At 42.0% G+C, this 20,587-nt stretch overlaps 1 protein-coding gene across 3 annotated transcripts in view; it reads right to left on the reverse strand.

Annotated features, from left to right (window-relative positions):
* The window catches only part of CUX2 (cut like homeobox 2), a 533,765-nt gene that overhangs the window by 77,856 nt on the left and 435,322 nt on the right, over nt 1-20,587 (reverse strand). For all 3 annotated transcript variants that reach the window (XM_075834888.1, XM_075834897.1, XM_075834879.1), the window contains one exon: nt 5,617-5,693. In XM_075834888.1, the coding sequence (XP_075691003.1) occupies nt 5,617-5,693 (77 nt within the window). The remainder of the gene's footprint in view (nt 1-5,616; nt 5,694-20,587) is intronic.

Here is a 20,587-nt window from a genome sequence, read left to right on the forward strand (position 1 = left end):
TTAATAGCACCCTTTTAGGGTACATATGATTTATTGATTAACTTTTATTAACTTTTTTTTGGGGGGGAATAAAAAAAATCAGCAATTTCGCCACACTTTTTTGCGTCCTAAATCTACATTGTTTACCATGTGGTATAAATAACACAATTTTTTTTAAGGCAGGATTCACAGAAAACAGCAATTTAGCATTTTTATTTAATTTTTTATGGCGTTCACCGTGCGAGTTAAATAATGTAATAACGTTATAATTGGGGTCGTTATGGATGCGGCAATGCCAAATATGTGGAACTTTTTTTGTTTTTTTGAATAATAAAGCATTTTGTAAGGGGAAAAATTTGTTTTTTCATTTTTTTTTCACTTATTTTTTTTATTAACTTTGTTAAACTTTTTTTTTTACTAGACCCACTAGGGGACTTCAGTATGCGATCGTTCGATCACTTTTATAATACACTACAATACTTCTGTATTTCAGTGTATTACTGCCTGTCCGTGTAAAACAGACAGGCATCTGCTAGGCCATGCCTCTAACATGGCCTAGAAGGCATAACTAGTGGCAGACCTGGGGGCCTTTATTAGGCCCCCAGCTGCCATAGAAGACAACGGCACTCTGCTATAACACACAGGATGCCGGTGGGGTGAGAGAGGGAGCTCCCTCCCTCTCTCCAAAACCACTCAGATGCGGCGCTCTCTAATGATACTGATATCGATCTCACCCGTTAGAGCAGGGATGCCCCCAGCCCTCAGGTAGCTGAGAGCAGGGAGATTTAACGGCTCCCTGCTCTATTTATTTATTTCGCTGAAGCGACGTAAAAAGGCAATTGCATCGGAATAAAGACCGCTAGTGGCCGCCGTAAAAACACTAATGGGTGGTCACTAACGGGTTAGATAGCTTTTGAGATAATTGTCCAATTACATTTGGTCCCTTGAAAAAGAGGCAGCTACATATTAAAGAGCTGTAATTCCTAACCCCTTCCTCAAATTAGGAAGTGAATACACTCAAATTAAAGCGGAGAGTCTAAACTTTAAGCCCATATTGATAATATAACTGTATATGTTTTGGTAAACAGCTAAAATGCCAAAACTTGTGTCACTGTCCAAATAATTTTGGACCTATCTGTATAACATATGGCTATTTTTTTTTTATCTTAGATTTTTTTTAGATAAAGCATTTTACAATAGGAAAAAAGGGGTTTTGTGTTTTTTTCCCTTTATTGTTTTATTAATATGTTGCAGCATTTAATTTTACTTTTTTTTTTACATTTTATTTAGCCGCACTAAGGGTCTTGACCATACAAATTCTTAATTGCTGATAGAATACACTGTAATTCTTCTGTATTGAAGTGTATTATACCTGTCAATGTAACGCTGACAGGCATTTTATCAGACCAGGGCCTCATAGGGAAAGCCTAATAGAAGTAAAAAGATGGCAGACCTGGTGCCTTTAGCGTAAAATACACTGCTCACTTCTCTAGTAAGGGTATGTTCACGCGTCTTAACAAAATACGTCTGAAATGACCTAGCTGTTTTCAGGCGAAAACAGCTCCTGAATTTCAGACGTTTTTGCAAGTGCACGTGTTTTTCGCAGCATCCATTACGGACGTAATTGGAGCTGTTTTTCAATGGAGTCAATGAAAAACGGCTACAATTACGTTCCAAGAAGTGACATGCACTTCTTTGACGCGGGTGTCTTTTTATGCGCCGTCTTTTGACAGTGACCTGTAAAATTACACCTTGTCTGCACAGAGCATCGTAAGACCCATTGCAAGCAATGGCCAGATGTTTGCAGACGTATTGGAGCCGTCTTTTCAGGCGTAATTCGAGGCGTAAAACGCCTCCATTACGTCTGAAAATAGGTCGTGTGCACATACCCTAATACATGCTAGAATTACAGCGATAACAATTATCACTAGAGAAGAATATCTAATACATTTTCATTTCATATTTTTTTTAATTTCTATTTGTCACAAAGTTACATGAAGGGTGAGTCAAGGACATAGCAGATAAAAGAAAACATTACAGATTGTTGAGGTCGTTCTGAAATCAAAAGTTAATTCAATATACATGTATATGCTGTATGTATATACTGTATATGTGTAGAAATAGAATTGTTTTTGCAATTAATCCATACTTTCAATTTAGATAGAATCTGTTGCAACTATTAAGAGCGCATCTAGACATACACTCCTCAACATTGAAACTGCAACACCAGGAAGGGCAATCCATAAAGTTATGCAAATCGAGGAAGTAGCAGGTGTCACTAAGATCTGCAAATGATCACATTTTCAAGCACCTAGCTCCAATCTGTGGCATGTGGGAGAGGTGTAAAAGCCAGATTGAAAGCAAAGCTTTTTAGTCGCATGAAACCTCAAAAATCGGATCAAGTGGTGTGGGATGATTGTGCGATACCTCCTCTTCGCCGACGTGCCAGTTATCGCCACTTGTCGCCAACTGAGAGGGACAGAATGCTTGAACTGAGGGACCTTGGTTTATCCCGATACGTGCCTAGGCCGAGATGTCAGCACTGTTCAATGCTGCGTGTCCCAGAGGTTGGGAGAACAACAACGAACGGGAATAACAGCAAGAGGTACGTGGAAGTGTACTTTTGCATGAATGGATCGTCTGATTGGAAGAATGGCACGTAGTAAACTATTCTGTACTGCAAGTGAAGTTGGACGTCACATCCCAAGCCTAGGGCGGCAACCAGTGTTAACACAAACCATCAGAAGGCGTTTGCACGACATTGGGTTACGAGGCAGACGTCCGGCTGCAGGTGTTCCATTGACCACACGCCACTGCTCTCAAAGGCTATCATGATGCAGAGCAAGAAGGCAATGGGGCTGGAATGGAGGTCTATCCTCTTCAGCAATGAGTCTCGCTTTTGTCTCGGAAGCAACGATGGCCGAAGATTCGTCTGTAGACCACGTGGGCAACTCCTGGATTATGGTGTGGGGTGGCATAATGTACGGTAGCTGGACCCCTCTAGTCTTCATTTCAGGTACACTAACAGCTTAGCGTTACATTGATTTGGTCTTGGAACCAGTGGTATGGCCATTTCTCCAAAGTGTCCCAGAAGCGGTTTTTCAACACAACAACGCCAGGCTGCATGTTGCTCGTGCTACTGTGAACAGCCCTCGTGGCCTAAACATGCTAACATGGCCTGCAGCGTCTCCGGACTTGTCTCACATCAAACACATCTCGGACGTAATTGGTCGGCAATTGCAAAGGAAGCTGCCAGCAGCCAATCTTGATGATTTGCATGCCCAAGTGCATTCAGCGTAGCATAACATTCCGCAGACAACCATTAATAATCGCATTGATAGCATGCCAAGGCATGAAAAGGCTTGTATTTCTGCGTGTGGCGCTCTTACTCGTTACTGAATAAGTTAGGATGTTTGGAATATTTCTTTTTCTTTTTTTATTAATGCATAACAGCAACGTGTATAGATCCTGTGATTTCCACGATTCCAAAACTTTTCTTTCTTCGTGTTGCCATTTCAATGTTGAGGAGTGTTTATTCATACAGGACCAATAATTGTCGTTTACCCCTTTATGGATTCATTAATAGTAGGATAATGTTTATCTCTCCAAAATTGGGCTATCTTCATTCTAGTAACAATCAATGTATAAAGAACCCAAGTTTGTGTGTAGAGAGTATTGAATATTCCGGCTTAGGGGTGATACGGAAACCACATATAGAGCATAAAATTTGGAATACCTGTTTACCAAAGATTAAGAATAGGTCTATACCCCCACCATAAATAGGAGTCCTCTGAATATTTGCATCTTCAAAATTGTTCGGAAAATTCGGGGGAAGATTTTGCTTAATTTTGAAGGAGTTACATGCCATTTGAAACTTACGAGCATTTTCAAAATGGTTGTAATTTAGAATGTATTGGCACACACGAAAAAGCTGAATACAATTGTTATTCCGTAAAAAGATACGTTTTAAGTTTTTTTCCATGCTAAGATTTGATATTTTCTATGGGGTCAAGGTTAGGTTCCTTGGAAAGTGTATAGCACTTAGATATTCCTCTATTTGATAATAATGATGAAGATAACCATACGTCAAATTTGAATGGAGTAATCGTTTCCAGTTGGAGATTGGGAGGTTTGGAATAGACACCCTAATGGTAAAGCCACACGGAGCGGCACCATGTTAGGCACGGCTGTCAAATTGCCTGTTCATGGCCACGGGTAAAACTGCCCTAAACCTGCAAAATAGTGCGGCCATAAAGGGTGTATTCATTATTGTGCAGAACATGGTGCCGGCGCGGGTCAGTGGCACTCTGTGTGGCCTTACTCTAAGCAAGCTAATAGAAGAACAGAATGGGTTTAAGTGAGTTTTCCGTATTACAGATAGAAGACAAAATTGGAGCAATAGCTTGTAGAGCATGTAATTTATGGGAGAAGTTGGTTTGGAAAAAAAGCAAATGCTTAAGGCCTCCTTCACACACAGATTCTTCTGGCAATTTAAAGTGTAGCTAAACGTTCGACAAACTTCTGACATGTCATAGAGACATGTCAGAAGTTTGGATTGGTGAGGGTCCGAGCACTGAGACCACCACCAATCGCTAGAACGAAGAAGCTGAAGTGCTCGTGTTAGCGCTCAGCTGCTTCGTTTCTGTTCTGCTTTTTCCGGAAAGGCAATGACTTTCTATTGAGTTCGTACACCGATACATTTATTTCCGGAAATAGCCGAACAGACACAAAGCGGCTGAGCGCTCACACGAGCGCTTCAGCTGCTTCGTTCTAGAGATTGGTGGGGGTCTCGGTGCTTTGACCCCCACCAATACAAACTTCTGACATGTCACTATGACATGTCAGAAGTTTGTCGAACGTTTAGCTACACTTTAAACTGCATCATAAAACGCTTCTAAAAATATGAGTTTTTTTGTGTTGTTTTTGATGACATTTTGTGCAAGCTTTTTTTCAGACATTTTTGAAATTCTATAGAGAAGCCTATGGGGAAAAACACTATACCCAGAGCATGCCACAAACTATATACAGTAGTGTGTAGTTCATTCTTTATTTCATTATAGACTTAACGTAACATCTGCAAATTTTCTGCTTGGGTCAGATTTTTATTTACAAACATTAATTTTTATGCATTTGTTTTTACCAAAAATTAAAATTTGACCCAAAATTTAATGAAGGTGCCTCTGCATAAAGGGCTGAGTGGCATTTTGACAATGCGCTATATGTCCTCTTTAAAAAAAAATTTTTTAAAAAATGGGTATAGCGGTTTAGTATGAATTTCGAATTTTATAATTCAGGATTTATTTGTGCATGGTCAAGGCTATCAGAGGTGCAAAATGTAAAAAATAAGCCTGGCAGCGAAAGGGTTAAATGTCATAGACTATAATAATATATATGAATATAGAGAATAACTTCATTCTAAATATTTTTGTAATTGTAGCATTATTATTAATATAATACCAGAATAAAGGCCTAGATAAGTGGAACAGGCTCCTATACAGCATACAATGAAGACAGACAGGTTTTGGGATGAAATGCTATTCAATAGGATCTACTTACTGAAGAAGAGGCACTTGGCCAGCGCTGACACCTTTTGTTACAATAGGTTTCATGCATGACCCCCAGTGTGTTTGAACCAACCTGAATGGAGAACCTTGATCTTCTCCTCGGCCTCACCAAGTCTGACAGCCAAAGTAATCTGTGCTTCCTGCAATCCTCTGTAGATGAAAAGACGTATTACTAGCACGAAACAACGAAATGAAGATAGGTATTAGGAACTCCGAATGTAAATAATAAATGTAGGGCAAATGCTACTTTGTAGTGAAAGGGATTTTTATCCACTGGCTATAAAAATGCCACAAAGCTGCATGTATTTAACACAGTTTTGTAACATTTTTACCAATGCAGTAATGGAGCAGCTTCCTGCCCATGTTAAGGCTAAGTTCACATCTCGTTTTTACTCTACTTCTGACGTGCACGTTCTGACATGAGAAAACCGTGTCAAAACGTGGACCACAGCGTGCACATTGATTTCTATGGTCAGGACGGATGCCCTAATTGTGCTTACGTCTTGTTTGCTTACGTTGAATCCTTTTTTTTTCCATGTCCTGAAAAGCGCAGTCTACTACGCTTTTCATTACTTTTCCAAAACTTATACATTTTTATTTGTATTGAAGTCAATGGCGACGTATGGACGACGTATGCAATATTAAACCCTACGTTTGCATACGTAAAACGTATACGTTTTTGTCACCTTATATGGGAAATCTTGAATTTACAGTGTTTGATTTAGCTAAAGAACAAAAAAAAGTATATGTTTTTAGAAGTAAGAACAGGCACAAACGTATAAAAACGTATGCGACGTATACTACAAAAAACGTAAGCATATGTTACAAATGTATACGTTTTTATAACTTTAAAAACGTATACGTCGTCGTATACCACAAAGGTGTGCAAAAAACAGGATGTGAACTTAGCCTAAGCCCCATTCACATCCCGTTTTTTTGAATACATTTAGCATATACATATATTTAGCATATATATGGGGAGAGCTCCCCAGGTATACGTTAAACGTAGGCTGTGATGGATGCCCAACAGTGGCATTCACTTAACATATACATCATAAGCCTTTCAAAGGCTTTTCATGACGTATATGTTAAACAGACTCCATGTGTGACGGATGCCTAAGGGTATGTTCACACGACAGCGTCCGTAACGGCTGAAATTACGAAGATGTTTTCAGGAGGAAACATCCCCGTAATTTCAGCCAAAACGGCATGTGCAGGCGCTTGAACGCCGCGTCCATTACGGACATAATTGGCGCTGCTTTTCATTGGAGTCAATGAATAACGGCTCCAATTACGCCCCAAGAAGTGACAGGTCACTTTTTTGACGCGGGCGTCCATTTACGCGCCGTCATTTGACAGCGGTGCGTAAATATACGCCTCGTGTGAACAGACAAACGTCAGCCCATTGCTTTCAATGGGCAGATGTTTGTCAACGCTACTAAGGCGCATTTTTCGGACGTAATTCGGGGCAAAAACGCCCGAATTACGTCCGTAATTAGTGAGTGAACATACCCTAACAGCGTCACTCACATGCTATAATGACATGTTTAAAACTATTAAAAAAACCAGAGGACGTATATGTTAAATGGATGCCTATGACGTGTGCCATACAGTGGTATCCATTACCCATAGGCCCATTGTAAAAAAAAAACGTATCGTGCGATATACGTTTTTTAGGAGTTTCCGTTGTATGTAATACACTGCTACGCTATTTCATACCTTTTTTTGCTGTATAAATGAAGTATACTTGCCTGATGGAGGCCAAAAGTACACTCTTTTGGTCTCCGACGGGCTCGTGTAACCCTATGAACACCTTTAGTATGTACATGAGCTTCTCTGGTGTACACGCTACACGTACATCACAAAAGTGATGTTAACAGAGCCTTACTGGTACATCTGAACACTAGCTTAGCTACAGTAAACTTATGTTTTAAATACACATTTCAAGGCCCATTTTTGACTCCCTCTTACGGCAAACTAAAAACGGCTGTAAAATATGGAGCTGTTTTAAAGGGAAAACAGCCTCTGATTTTCAGTCGTTTTTACAGCATCAGGTGTTTTTTGATGCGTATTTTACGGACGTGCAGTTTTTTGTGTGTGTTTATGAGCCCATTTTCAGCCTAACAAGGAGAGCCGATCACAACTAAAGGTGCAGAGCGCTTGGCTAAGCGCTTTTTACCCTTAGTTTCAGGGATGGTTGGGGTCTCATCACCCAGACCCCCACCAATCAAAACTTCTAAAATGTCTCTATGACTTATCAAAAGTTTGCGAAAGTTCAGTCACTCTTTAAGCCAAGACTAGGAATGCATCCCAAAGAAGTTGGGAGACTTTCAAAGGGCGGAGAAGTATTGTGTTATTTTTATTTATTTTTCTTAATAGCAAAAAGCCTTATGAGCTGTTCACACAGAGTTTTTTTGCAAGCAGAAAAAATCTGCCTTCAGGAATTTTGAGGCAGATTTTGAACTGCCTGAACTTATTTTTCAGCTTTTTTTTCAGCATTTCTCTCCCACGGCCATTGAAACTAATGCAATAACCGCAGGCAAAAAACGCTGCGAAAAACGCTCAGAAATTAGCGCCGCAGGTTTTTCATGCCTCCCATTAATTTTAACGGGAGGTCAGAGGCGGAAACCATGGCCCTTTTTTTCCCCATGAGCGGCCAAAAGCCACCCGTTTGAAAAGACGCCTCTGTCTCCCATTGAAACCAATTGGGGGCGATTTGGGATCATTTTTTGTGTTGATTCTGACGCGATTTCCGTGTGAAAATCAGCGCCAAAACACTCTGTGTGAACTGACCGTTAATAAGACAACAAGAACAACACTGGTTCTTTAATTTCTACTAATGTGTTTCTAGTAGATTTTCTTACAAAACATATACAATGCTATTAGCTACACGATAGAGAATACACATATTGAAGTCCAAAACGGAACATATCCTCTTGATAAATACGTCTTCCTTGTAAAGGTCAGGTTCACAATTGGTTTGTTGTTTTTGCAGGTTTTTAGGGTTTAAGGGCAAAGCCACACGTGGCGGAATTGCTCTTGAATTCCGCTGCGGACACTCCGCAGCGTTAATCCGCAGCGGAGCCGTTTCTCCATTGACTTCCACTTCTATTTAGTAGGATTCGTTTAGACGATGCGGAAAATTCCGCTGCGGAGCATAGGCTGCGGAGCGGAATTTGGTGTCCGCAGCATGCAATGGATGTTGCGGAGTTGTGGCGGACTGGTTGCGGACTCATTGCGGAAGTTCTCCATTGACTTCAATGGAGATTCTAAATTCCGCAATGAAGTCCGCAGCTGTCATGCACATGTTATGTGTGCTGCGGATGCGTCTTGCTTTTTTGACATGACATTTCTTCATTCTGGCTGGACCTATGTATTTCTAGGTCTACAGCCAGACTGAGGAAGTCAATGGGGCTCCCGTAATTACGGGAGCGTTGCTAGGAGACGTCAGTAAATAGTCACTGTCCAGGGTGCTGAAAGAGTTAAGCGATCGGCAGTAACTGTTTCTGCACCCGGGACAGTGACTACCGATCACAATATACAGCAACCTGTAAAAAAATAGAAGTTCATACTTACCGAGAACTCCCTGCTTCTGTCTCCAGTCCGGCTTCCCAGGATGACGTTTCAGTCTAAGTGACGGCTGCAGCCAATCACAGGCTGCAGCGGTCACATGGACTGCCGCGTCATCCAGGGAGGTCGGGCTGGGTGCCGAAAGAGGGACGCTTCACCAAGACAACGGCCGGTAAGTATGAAATTCATTTACTTTTACTGTCCCTTCTCTCTATCCTGCACTGATAGAGAGAAGGGAAGCACTTTTACCGCAGTCCGCAGCAGCTAGTCCGCATCAATTTACTGCACATTTTGGGCAGATCCGCCGCAGATTCTGCAACGCAGATTCTGTGCGGCATTGATGCGGACAGTTGCGGAGGAAATCCGCCACGTGTGGGCATGCCCTAAAAGGAGTTGACATCAGTTTCCATAAGTTTTTATTTGTCACCCATTAACCTCAATGTTAAAAGAAAATGAACCAATATATATATATATATTGTTGTTGATGAACCGGATAAAAGACAGAAGAAAACTGATTCACTTTGGCAACAATCTGAGTCCCATAGAAATAAATAGGATGGGGGCTGCCATGATACTGCAAAATAAATGCAAATGTGAATCCCAAGGTGCTCATAATCGTAATGCAGGTCCATATGTATAATCAGGAAAGCCATTGCCAAAGCTTTTTCTGGGACAGTTTTTTTGACAGAAGCCAAAGTGCAGTCTGCAGCACTTTTGGTTGCGTGAAAAAAAAAAACGTAAACCTAGCGAACGGAGGCACACAGAATGCATCTGAAACAAAAGAATTACCATTGAAACCAATGGAGCTGTTTTTCTATAGAGTCAATGAAAAACGGCTCCAAAAATGTCTCAAGAAGTGACATGCACTTCTTTTTCGCAGGCATTTCTTTTAAGTGTCCGTTTTTAAAAACTGCCGCATAAAAAAACGCCCCGTTGGAACATCAATTTTTCACTCGTTTACGTAACATCTGGTCACACCATTATTGACCTTAAAAATTAAATAAAAAGACTGTGAAAACGCCAATAAAAATACCACAAAAATTGCCGCAAAACCCTGTGTTTGAATCCAACCTAAGGGCTCATTCACTTCTGTATATCAAATTTGTATAAATTTTTTTATTTAAAAGACAGCGCCAAAACATAACGCTTTATTCACATTGCGCATCCGTATTTGATCCGTATTTTCATACGCAAGTGTGAAGGAGTCCTAAATGTGGTATGAAGTTGCTTGTCTTATGGAGCTGGTTTTTTACGTTTGTACTAAAAGATTAAGGGTATGTGCACACACACTAATTACGTCCGTAATATACGGACGTATTTCGGCCGCAAGTTCCGGACCGAACTCAGTGCAGGGAGCCGGGCTCCTAGCATCATAGTTATGTACGACGCTAGGAGTCCCTGCCTCGCTGCCGGACAACTGTCCCGTACTGTAATCATGTTTTCAGTACGTGACAGTTGTCCTGCAGCGAGGCAGGGACTCCTAGCATCGTACATAAGTATGATGCTTGGAGCCCGGCTCCCTGCACTGTGTTCGGTCCGGTACTTGCGGCCGAAATACGTCCGTATATTACGGACGTAATTAGTGTGTGTGCACATACCCTAAGTCTTTTCGGTATCCACCAAAGGCGTAGCCTCTCTCTAATAAATGGATGCAGAGTCAGGCAGGGACAGAAAACTCATTACAGTATTTGTCAATTAACTAGGGCCACACCTGTAAGCCTTCAATTGGCAATGTCTATTGTCAAATATTGATGTACTTTTTTTATCTTATTATTTTTTCATCTTAATATGTATTATGAGTTTTTTAAATGTCATGAGATAATAACTATGCAGTCTGCACTGGCAGACTCCCAAACCGCTGTTTTACTGCTGCAACCTCCATAGAAAAGCATTAGTGTTAGTAATAATATAAGTCCACTTTTCCCCAATATTACCATCTGAAGGTCCCCTAGTCATCTATGTTATACAAATATCACGGTGCTTTGTAACCAGTTCATCAGGAAAATCCAAAAAAAATAAGCAAAACTTTATATTGCTATTCTCAGGGATCAGAAAATCCCTTCAACATATAAATATGTGATACTGTATTTATGGGTGTTTATGAACCTGTCCGAAAGGGGTAATAAAGGGAATCTGCCACAGAGACGTGATGCCCTAATAATGGTACATCCCACTTAACTCAAGAACACACCAATGAATTCACAATTAGAGGGGTGTAAAATATATGTAAATGAGTATGTGCCCCTTAGTTGATCAGACCATGGGATCACCTTATTGGTTTTACAACTTCTTTAGAAGAAGAGGAATGTGGAGTCAGTCAGAGCATGCCAGTGGATGTGAGCCGAGGAAAGACTCCCTGCCCACATTTTAATGAACTCTTACTATATTTGCACAGCATCCACCATTTGTCTTCCCCTTAGATCTCCACACATTAATCATCTCCAGATATTTAATTTAAACACTGTTTGCGTTTCCCTGCGAGCGCACACAAACCTGTTATTAGTTCAATAAGTATTAAATAATGATTTATGAAAAGGCGTCAACAAAGATTTGGGTAGAGAGAGGATACACTGGTCAATTTTCAGTTATTGTTCTGCATTCCATTCCCTGAATCTGACAAGACCATTGAAATGATGCTGATCTCAGCGACTGTCGCAAAAAAAAATCACGTAATAAAAACGTAAAATATATTTACAAATTCTTATAGTTACTTGTATGAGCCAGATATTATAGATGAACTATTGAGGTTGAGGTTTAAGGGTACAGTGAGTCACCAACTGAACAAATAATAAATTATTGATTAGATTTTATTGTAGTCAAAGTATATTTTAGACATTGGTAAACTAATTAAAGGACAATACTTTACTGTTTCAGTACAAAATCATTCGGTTCATAAGGGCGGGTTCACACATGGCGGAATTTCACTTAAATTCCGCTGCGGACACTCCGCAGCGTTAATCCGCAGCGGAGCCGTTTCTCCATTGACTTTCACTTTAATTTAGCAGTGTTCGTTTACACGATGCGTACAATTCCGCTGCGGAGCATAGGCTGCGGAGCGGAATTTGGTGTCCGCAGCATGCTCTGTCTGTTGCGGAGCAGTGGCGGACTGGTTGCGGACTCATGGCGGAATTTCTCCATTGACTTCAATGGAGAGTCAAAATTCCGCAATGAAGTCCGCAAATCTTATGTGTGCTGCGGAGCGTATTGTTTTTACTACCATGACATTTCTTCATTCTGGCTGGACCTATGTATTTCTAGGTCTACAGCCAGACTGAGGAAGTCAATGGGGCTCCCGTAATGACGGGAGCGTTGCTAGGAGACGTCTGTAAATAGTCACTGTCCAGGGTGCTGAAAGAGTTACGCGATCGGCAGTAACTGTTTCTGCACCCGGGACAGTGACTACCGATCTCAATATACATGTATCTGTAAAAAAACATATAAGTTCATACTTACCGAGAACTCCCTGCGTCTGTCTCCAGTCCGGCCTCCCAGGATGACGTTTCATTCTAAGTGACGGCTGCAGCCAATCACAGGCCAAGCACAGGCTGCAGCGGTCACATGGACTGGAGCGTCATCCAGGGAGGTCGGGCTGGATGCCGAAAGAGGGACGCGTCACCAAGACAACGGGCGGTAAGTATAAATTTCTTTGACTTTCACTAGGGAAAGTGCTGTCCCTTCTCTCTATCCTGCACTGATAGGGAGAAGGGAAGCACTTTTCCTGCAGTCCGCAGCGGCCAGTCCGCATCAATTTTCTGCACATTTTGTGCAGATCCGCAGCCGTAATCCGCAACCCGGATTAGGTGCGGCATTGATGCGGACAGTTGCGGAGGAATTCCGCCATGTGTGGTCATGCCCTTAAGCTTCCTTCTTACTCTTTAGGGCATGACCACACATGGCGGAATTCCTCCGCAACTGTCCGCATCAATGCCGCACCTAATCCGGGTTGCGGATTACGGCTGCGGATCTGCACAAAATGTGCAGAAAATTGATGCGGACTGGCCGCTGCGGACTGCAGGAAAAGTGCTTCCCTTCTCCCTATCAGTGCAGGATAGAGAGAAGGGACAGCACTTTCCCTAGTGAAAGTCAAAGAAATTCATACTTACCGCCCGTTGTCTTGGTGACGCGTCCCTCTTTCGGCATCCAGCCCGACCTCCCTGGATGACGCTCCAGTCCATGTGACCGCTGCAGCCTGTGCTTGGCCTGTGATTGGCTGCAGCCGTCACTTAGAATGAAACGTCATCCTGGGAGGCCGGACTGGAGACAGACGCAGGGAGTTCTCGGTAAGTATGAACTTATATGTTTTTTTACAGATACATGTATATTGAGATCGGTAGTCACTGTCCCGGGTGCAGAAACAGTTACTGCCGATCGCGTAACTCTTTCAGCACCCTGGACAGTGACTATTTACAGACGTCTCCTAGCAACGCTCCCGTCATTACGGGAGCCCCATTGACTTCCTCAGTCTGGCTGTAGACCTAGAAATACATAGGTCCAGCCAGAATGAAGAAATGTCATGGTAGTAAAAACAATACGCTCCGCAGCACACATAAGATCTGCGGACTTCATTGCGGAATTTTGACTCTCCATTGAAGTCAATGGAGAAATTCCGCCATGAGTCCGCAACCAGTCCGCCACTGCTCCGCAACAGACAGAGCATGCTGTGGACACCAAATTCCGCTCCGCAGCCTATGCTCCGCAGCGGAATTGTACGCATCGTGTAAACGAACACTGCTAAATTAAAGTGAAAGTCAATGGAGAAACGGCTCCGCTGCGGATTAACGCTGCGGAGTGTCCGCAGCGGAATTTAAGTGAAATTCCGCCATGTGTGAACCTGCCCTTATATTGGTGAAAAAGTTTAAGACATCAAAGTCTTAAGCTATGTTCACACAGAGTTTTTTGCAGGCGAAATTTCTGCCTCAAAATTGCGTTTGGAAGTTTGAGGCAGATTTTCCTCTCCCTGCACGCCGATTTTCGCTGCGTTTTTCGCCCGCAGCCATTGAGTGCCGCGGGCATAAAACGCAGCAAAACATGCTTTCTCTGCCTCCCATTGATGCCAATGGGAGGTCAGAGGCGTAAACGCCCGAAGACAGGGCATGTCGCTTCTATTTCCCGCGAGGCGGTTTTACCGTTCGCGGGCAAAAGACGCCTCCACCCCCCATTGAAATCAATGGGAGGCATTTTCGAGCCGTTTTTGACGAGTTTTTTGGCGCGGTTTACCCGTCAAAAAACTCTATGTGAACATAGCCTTAAAGTAAATGTCCACCCTTGATACCATCCTGTCCCAGGAGCAAATGACAAAATGCTGGCTGCCTGTAGTCACCACTAGAGGGTGCTTGCTGCATACTATTTATACATCGAACTCAATAATAAAGCACTACGGAGTAAGCTCCTAAGCATCCCTTAGGGTATGTTCACACGGCACCCTCCGTTACGGCTGAAATTACGGAGCTGTTTTCAGGATAAAACAGCTCCGGAATTTCAGACGTAATGGCATGTGCAGGCGCTTTTCGCTGCGTCCATTACGGACGTAATTGGAGCTATTTTTCCATGGAGTCAATGGAAAACGGCTCCAATTACGTCTCAAGAAGTGACAGGTACTTCTTTGACGCGGGCGTCTTTTTTACGCGCCGTCTTTTGACAGCGGTGCGTAAAAAAAATGACCGTCGGCACAGAACATCGTAAAGCCCATTCAAATGAATGGGCAGATGTTTGCCGACGCTTTGGAGCCGTAATTCGAGGTTAAAACGCCCAAATTACGTCCGTAAATAGGGTGTGTGAACCCAGCCTAAGGGGTGGCTGCAGACAGACAGACAGAATTTTTATCATTTAGCTCTTAGTTTATACAGGGTATTTGGAGCTCTTTAACACTGGAATAGAACATGCAGTGTTTGTGTCAGTTTTTTGAGCCAAACACTGAAGTCTATACAAAAGAGACGATGAGCATGATTCTTTATTTTATATTTTTCTTATTTCTGGATCCACCCATATGTTTGGCTCAAAAAACTGCTACAAAAACTGCATATTTGATTCCAGCCTAATAGAAAAAAAAAGGTTCTACATCTATGAAGATTAATTAACCCCTTGGTGACATAACTGTACGTGACAGTCGCCAAGGGGGGAGTATGGAGCGGGCTCACAGGCTGAACCCGCTCCATACTCACCAGGTGTCAGATGCATGTTACAGCCGGCCTCTCACTGCAACTACCGAGATAGCGATAACTCCAATCCCCGCCTTTTAACCGCTTTTTATGCCATGGTCAAAAGCGACTGTGGCATCTAAGCTGGAAGGAAGAGGTCCGACCACTCTATTGATACTATTGATGCATTCTTCTTCCTCCTCTCGCAGCTATCAATACGATACCTCCTGACTATTCCTGCAGAAAGGGTCTTCTCAACTATATAGCCATGCTAATGCAGAGGCTCTGCTCCTTACCTGACAAGCAGGTAAGAAAGCTATTTCTATTGGCTGCTCTGCAGTGTATGGTATGAAGGATTAAACGATCACTTGTTCAAGTCCCCAACAAGGACTAAAAAAAAGAAAAAACAAGTTAAATAGAATTAAAGTTGTTTTTTTAATGTACAAAAAAAATACTAAAAGTTCCCCAAAAATGTAACATAATTGGAATTGCCGCATCAGTAACGGCACGGCCAGACATGGCGGAGGTTTTCTGCTGCAAATGTTGGTTCAGATTTGGGGCATTTACGCAACGAATCTGCACCAGCATTTGCATATTTGACAGGTAATTAAGACGTTGAAAAAAAAACAGCGGACTTGCCACAGATTTCAGATTTTGCATTGCAAAGGCTGAAATCCGCAGTGAAATTCCGCTTCTTCTCCGCAACAGTCAGTGCATGCTGCGGAGGGAAAATTCTGCACCGCAGCCTATGGTCCGCAGTGGAGTTTTCCGCAACGTCTGAACTACCTTCCCTAAAAATGTATTGAAACAACTGTAAAAAACGGCCGCAGGAGAATTCCGCAGCGGAATTCCACAGCAATTCCGTCACGTCTGGCCGTGCCCTAAAAGTCCAAATGATTCTAATATAATGTTATTTAACGCGCACGGTGAACACTGTAAACTTTTTTCAAAAAAGCTACAGCTTGCCTTGCGGAAAATCAAGCCCTTACACTCAATCAACGTGAAAATATGTCATGGTGACGCGTCCCTCTCTTCTGAGCGCAGCCCGGCCTCCTGGGATGACGCTGTAGTCCATGTAACCACTGCGTGATGATTAAACGTCATCCCAGGAGGCCAGGCTGCACTTAGTTGAGAGGATCGCATCGCTAGGAATCCTTTTTTTTTTTATTATCGATTTTTTTTGTGGCAAAATCGCAGCTTTTCTGCCACAAAAGTCTAAACACATAGCTCTTTGTTGGGGGTTTTACCTCCCCATTGAATTCAATGTGGAAAACCCGCAGCAGAAGAGCAGCGATTCCACAGAATAAATTGAAAAACAGCACCACAGGACAATTTATGAACTTTTTTCCCGCTATGTGTGGCTGCGATTTGTTCAGATCTCACCCACACTGCTGCTACTGTATTACGCTGCGGATGTTCTGCACTGAAATGCGTTGCCGAATATCCGCATGGTTTACACCTAGCGTGTTCCTACCCGAAAGGGGTTTTCTAGGATTTAACACGCATCCCAGTCAAAGTGCATTTTCTGGATTTTTTTTTTTACTCTTTCCATTATTCAAATTGGGTACAGCAGGTAAGAAATGTATCAAGATCTACTTTATGCCGCTTTCCTTTTTTAAATCGGATATGCGTTTTTGTTCTTCAGAAAAAGTGTGCATCAAATACCAAGTAACAAATTTCCTAGACCTACTTTACACTTGTTAAGGCCTGATTAATGTGTGGGTTTTAGACCTCCAGAATGTCCACTAATCAGGGCCACAGCTATTTGAGCCCTATTCACTTGGCTAGGGTACTGTAATGAAGGGGGTCACTGGTGATTTTCTTACCCTATATAACAAAATACTTTTGTTCTGTTAATAGCAGTTCTGTTTGAGCATGGCTTGGCATATTTACCACTTACAGAGATTATTAATTTTGAATCCTAATCCATAATGACTAATTAAAAATGGAAACTACAGTACACTTTTACTGGAGTTTCCTTTAAACCGTATAAAACTGTGCAGCAGGTGATTTCATTTCACTGTTTTTGGATTAAAGGGTTATCCCATGAATCATTTTCATACTAAAAGTTCTGAAAATCTGTTAATAGATGTTTTAAGGTAATTTGCAGTGTTTCTACCATAAAAATAAATATTCTTTTTTTTTTTTATAACTTTTTGCTTCCTTGTGTCCCACTTAGTGCTTCTGCTAATCTGGGCTGCTTGGAGAGGGGCTCTGAGGAGACTCATTCTCCTTCCTCCTCTAGTAGCTATCAATAGAGTACCTCCTGACTATTCCTGCAGAAAGAGTCTTCTCAACTATACAGCCATGCTAATGCAGAGGCTCTGCTCCTTACCTGACAAGCAGGTAAGAAAGCTATTTCTATTGGCTGCTCTGCAGTGAACAGAGGATCACAATGCAGAGAACTGGCTGTGTGGAGAGTGATTGAGCATGCGTGTCCACCAGCACTTAGGTAAGTAGGTGGACCTGCACATTGCTATACACTTTGGCACCATACTATGTAAGTAAAAGTCAAAAGTCATAACTCTTCACTGGATCGGACATTGTTCATTTTTTATGATCTATACCATTAATATGATATTTACTGGTTGAACAACCCCTTTAATTTGAGAATTTATTTAAGCTAGCATTTCACATAAGTAGTACTGTGTATTGCATGTAGTTTTAAAATCTCATGACTACTTTAAATAAAATGTGTTTGATAATAAACCCCAAAAAACTGGTTATTGGCAGAACTGGTTCCTGTTAACATCCACATGTATGAAATGCTGTCACTCATCCATTTCAGTACACAATACTGCACCTGGAATTAAATGCGATATTTTCTCTATTTATTAAAAGAGATTCCAGGAGCAGTTTTTAAGCCATTAAATCCTGATTTAACAAAACTCAAACATAAACCATTAACCCCTTCTTTGTCAGGAGGAGGATTCTCTTAATGTGGTATACTTTTTTTTAATTTTAAGCAATATTTATTTACCAGCACTTCAGATACGTAAACCTGCATACTGTTTGAAATAGGTCTTATTTTTTTAAAGCGTACCTAACCTTTTAGTTGACTTTTAGAATGAGCTGTCTAACGTTTGTACAAGAGGAAAAACACAATTTTTCACCATTATAAGATTTGTATCCTGCATTTTTTAGCAGTTTTCCCCTCTGCAGGCTATATCTAAAATTCTCAGTATTTCCTAGCTAGTTGGTGGACCCTTAGGCTATGTTAACACGATAGACTGAAAACGTCTGAAAATATGGAGCTGTTTTCAAGGGAAAACAACACCTGATTTTAAGAGCGTTTTTAAGCCACTCGCGATTGTCGCTGCGTTTTTTACGGCCGGTTTTGGAGCTGTTTTCTATAGAGTCTATGAAAAACGGCTCCAAAAACATCCCAAGAAGTGACCTGCACTTCTTTTTCACAGGCGTTTTTTACGAGGCCGTTTTTCAAAACGGCCGCGTAAAAAAATGGCCCGTCGGAAGAGAACAACGTTTTTCCCATTGCAATCAATGGGCAGATGTTTGGAGGCGTTCTGCTTTCGATTTTTCGGCCATTTTTCGGGGTTTACAGCCCGAAAAACGTACGAAAATAGGCCGTGTGAACATACCTTTACTGCTATCATGTCTCACACATAGAGAATAGAACATCCTGATCCCTAATCTCTTTGTAGCAGACACATAAAGCTCGCCAGCTTGGATGATAAAAAGTAATGGCCAAGCACTCTATAAATATGGCACACACAGTTAGCCTTGCTCTAGCCTGAAATGGCTGATAACTAACTAGGCTCATCTCTGGCTGTATGTGCGCCTGAAAGAGAAATCTGCGCCATCTACGAAATGGCATGGATTTCCGCTATAATTTAGACGAGGTTCCGGCATAAATTCTAAGAAATTCGTCAGGTTGTAGCAGGCCATGCCCCTTTTGCTAAGCCCTGGCCACTTTTCCGAAAAGTGACATGGGCGACATAAATGCATAAAATTTCAAAAAAAATGTTCTCTCTACACTAGCCTGTATGATTCTCCCTCTGCTCTCCTCACTGTGAAGACTCTGATTCATTACAGCTTGTGTGATCTTCTCTCCCTGAACACTTGGAAGCTTTCCCCCCTCTATACTCTCTGACCCGCCATGTACAAGATGAGAGAGCAGATTATGTCAGCCCGTCAGCAGCAGTGGACTGACGGAATTAAATTAGAAGCAGCAGGACAGCCAGTTATCTACAGGAGCTGCACAGACTCTACAGCAGCAAAATGGAAATCAGTGCAAAGAGGTCCATAGCCTTGAAAAAAAAATCCCCCCTATGCACTGAAATAAAAGTGATGATTGACATTCACTGCGTTTTCATTATTATCAGAAATAAGTAGAGAACCCCCCCCCCCCCAGATCTGAAAGATGGCTATAAGACCAGGTTCACACAGTGCAAATTTTATCTTATTTTCCACAGTTGTGCACTATGTTACCTTTTACATTATGTTTACACCATATTGCTTTCATCTTATACGGTTTCTCTTTTTCACAGGATAGGCGATAATTGTTAAATCTGTGGGGGTTCAACCAATGGGACCCAAATGATTGCTAGAACAAGGAACCCAAGTCCCTCCTCACCAGCACATCTGTGGTGAGGAGAAGGTGTATGGAGTAGTAGCCGAACATGCACGCTGCTGTTTCATATAATTCTATTAAACGTGAAATTTATGTTTTAGTTATATAAATATTTTTTTAATGACACTTTATGGTAAAGGATGTATTCCTGACTCCAATTATACGTGATGAATATATATCTTCTTCTAAGAAAGCAAACATACACATTTTGTATATGTCTGTGTGTGTATCTTTGGCCTTGATATGTAAGTTTTAGGGCATGGCCAGACATGGCGGAATTGCTCTGGAATTCCGCTGCAGCCAGTCTGCTGCGGAAATCCGCAGCGGACATTTTCTCCATTGCTTTCCACTGCTTTTTAGTAAGGTTCGTGCACATGTTGCGGAAAATTCCGCTGCGGACCATAGGCTGCGGTGCGGAATTTGGTGTCCGCAGCATACACTGGCTGTTGCGGACGTGTAGCGGACTTGTTGCGGACTTTCTCCATTGACTTCAATGGAGATTCAAAATTCTCGCAATGAAATCCGCAGATGTTATGTGTGTTGCGTAGCGTATTGGTTTTAAGAACATGATATTTCTTCATTCTTGTTGGACCTATGTATTTCTAGGTCTACAGCCAGACTGAGGCCCCATGCACACCAACGTAAAAACGTCCATAATCACGGGTCAGTGGGGTAGAAGTCAATGGGGCTCCCGTAATTACAGGTGACTACGTGTGTGCACCCGTAATTACGGGAGCGTTGCTAGG

The sequence above is a fragment of the Rhinoderma darwinii genome, chromosome 1 (assembly GCF_050947455.1).
Source record: "Rhinoderma darwinii isolate aRhiDar2 chromosome 1, aRhiDar2.hap1, whole genome shotgun sequence".
NCBI lineage: Eukaryota > Metazoa > Chordata > Amphibia > Anura > Rhinodermatidae > Rhinoderma > Rhinoderma darwinii.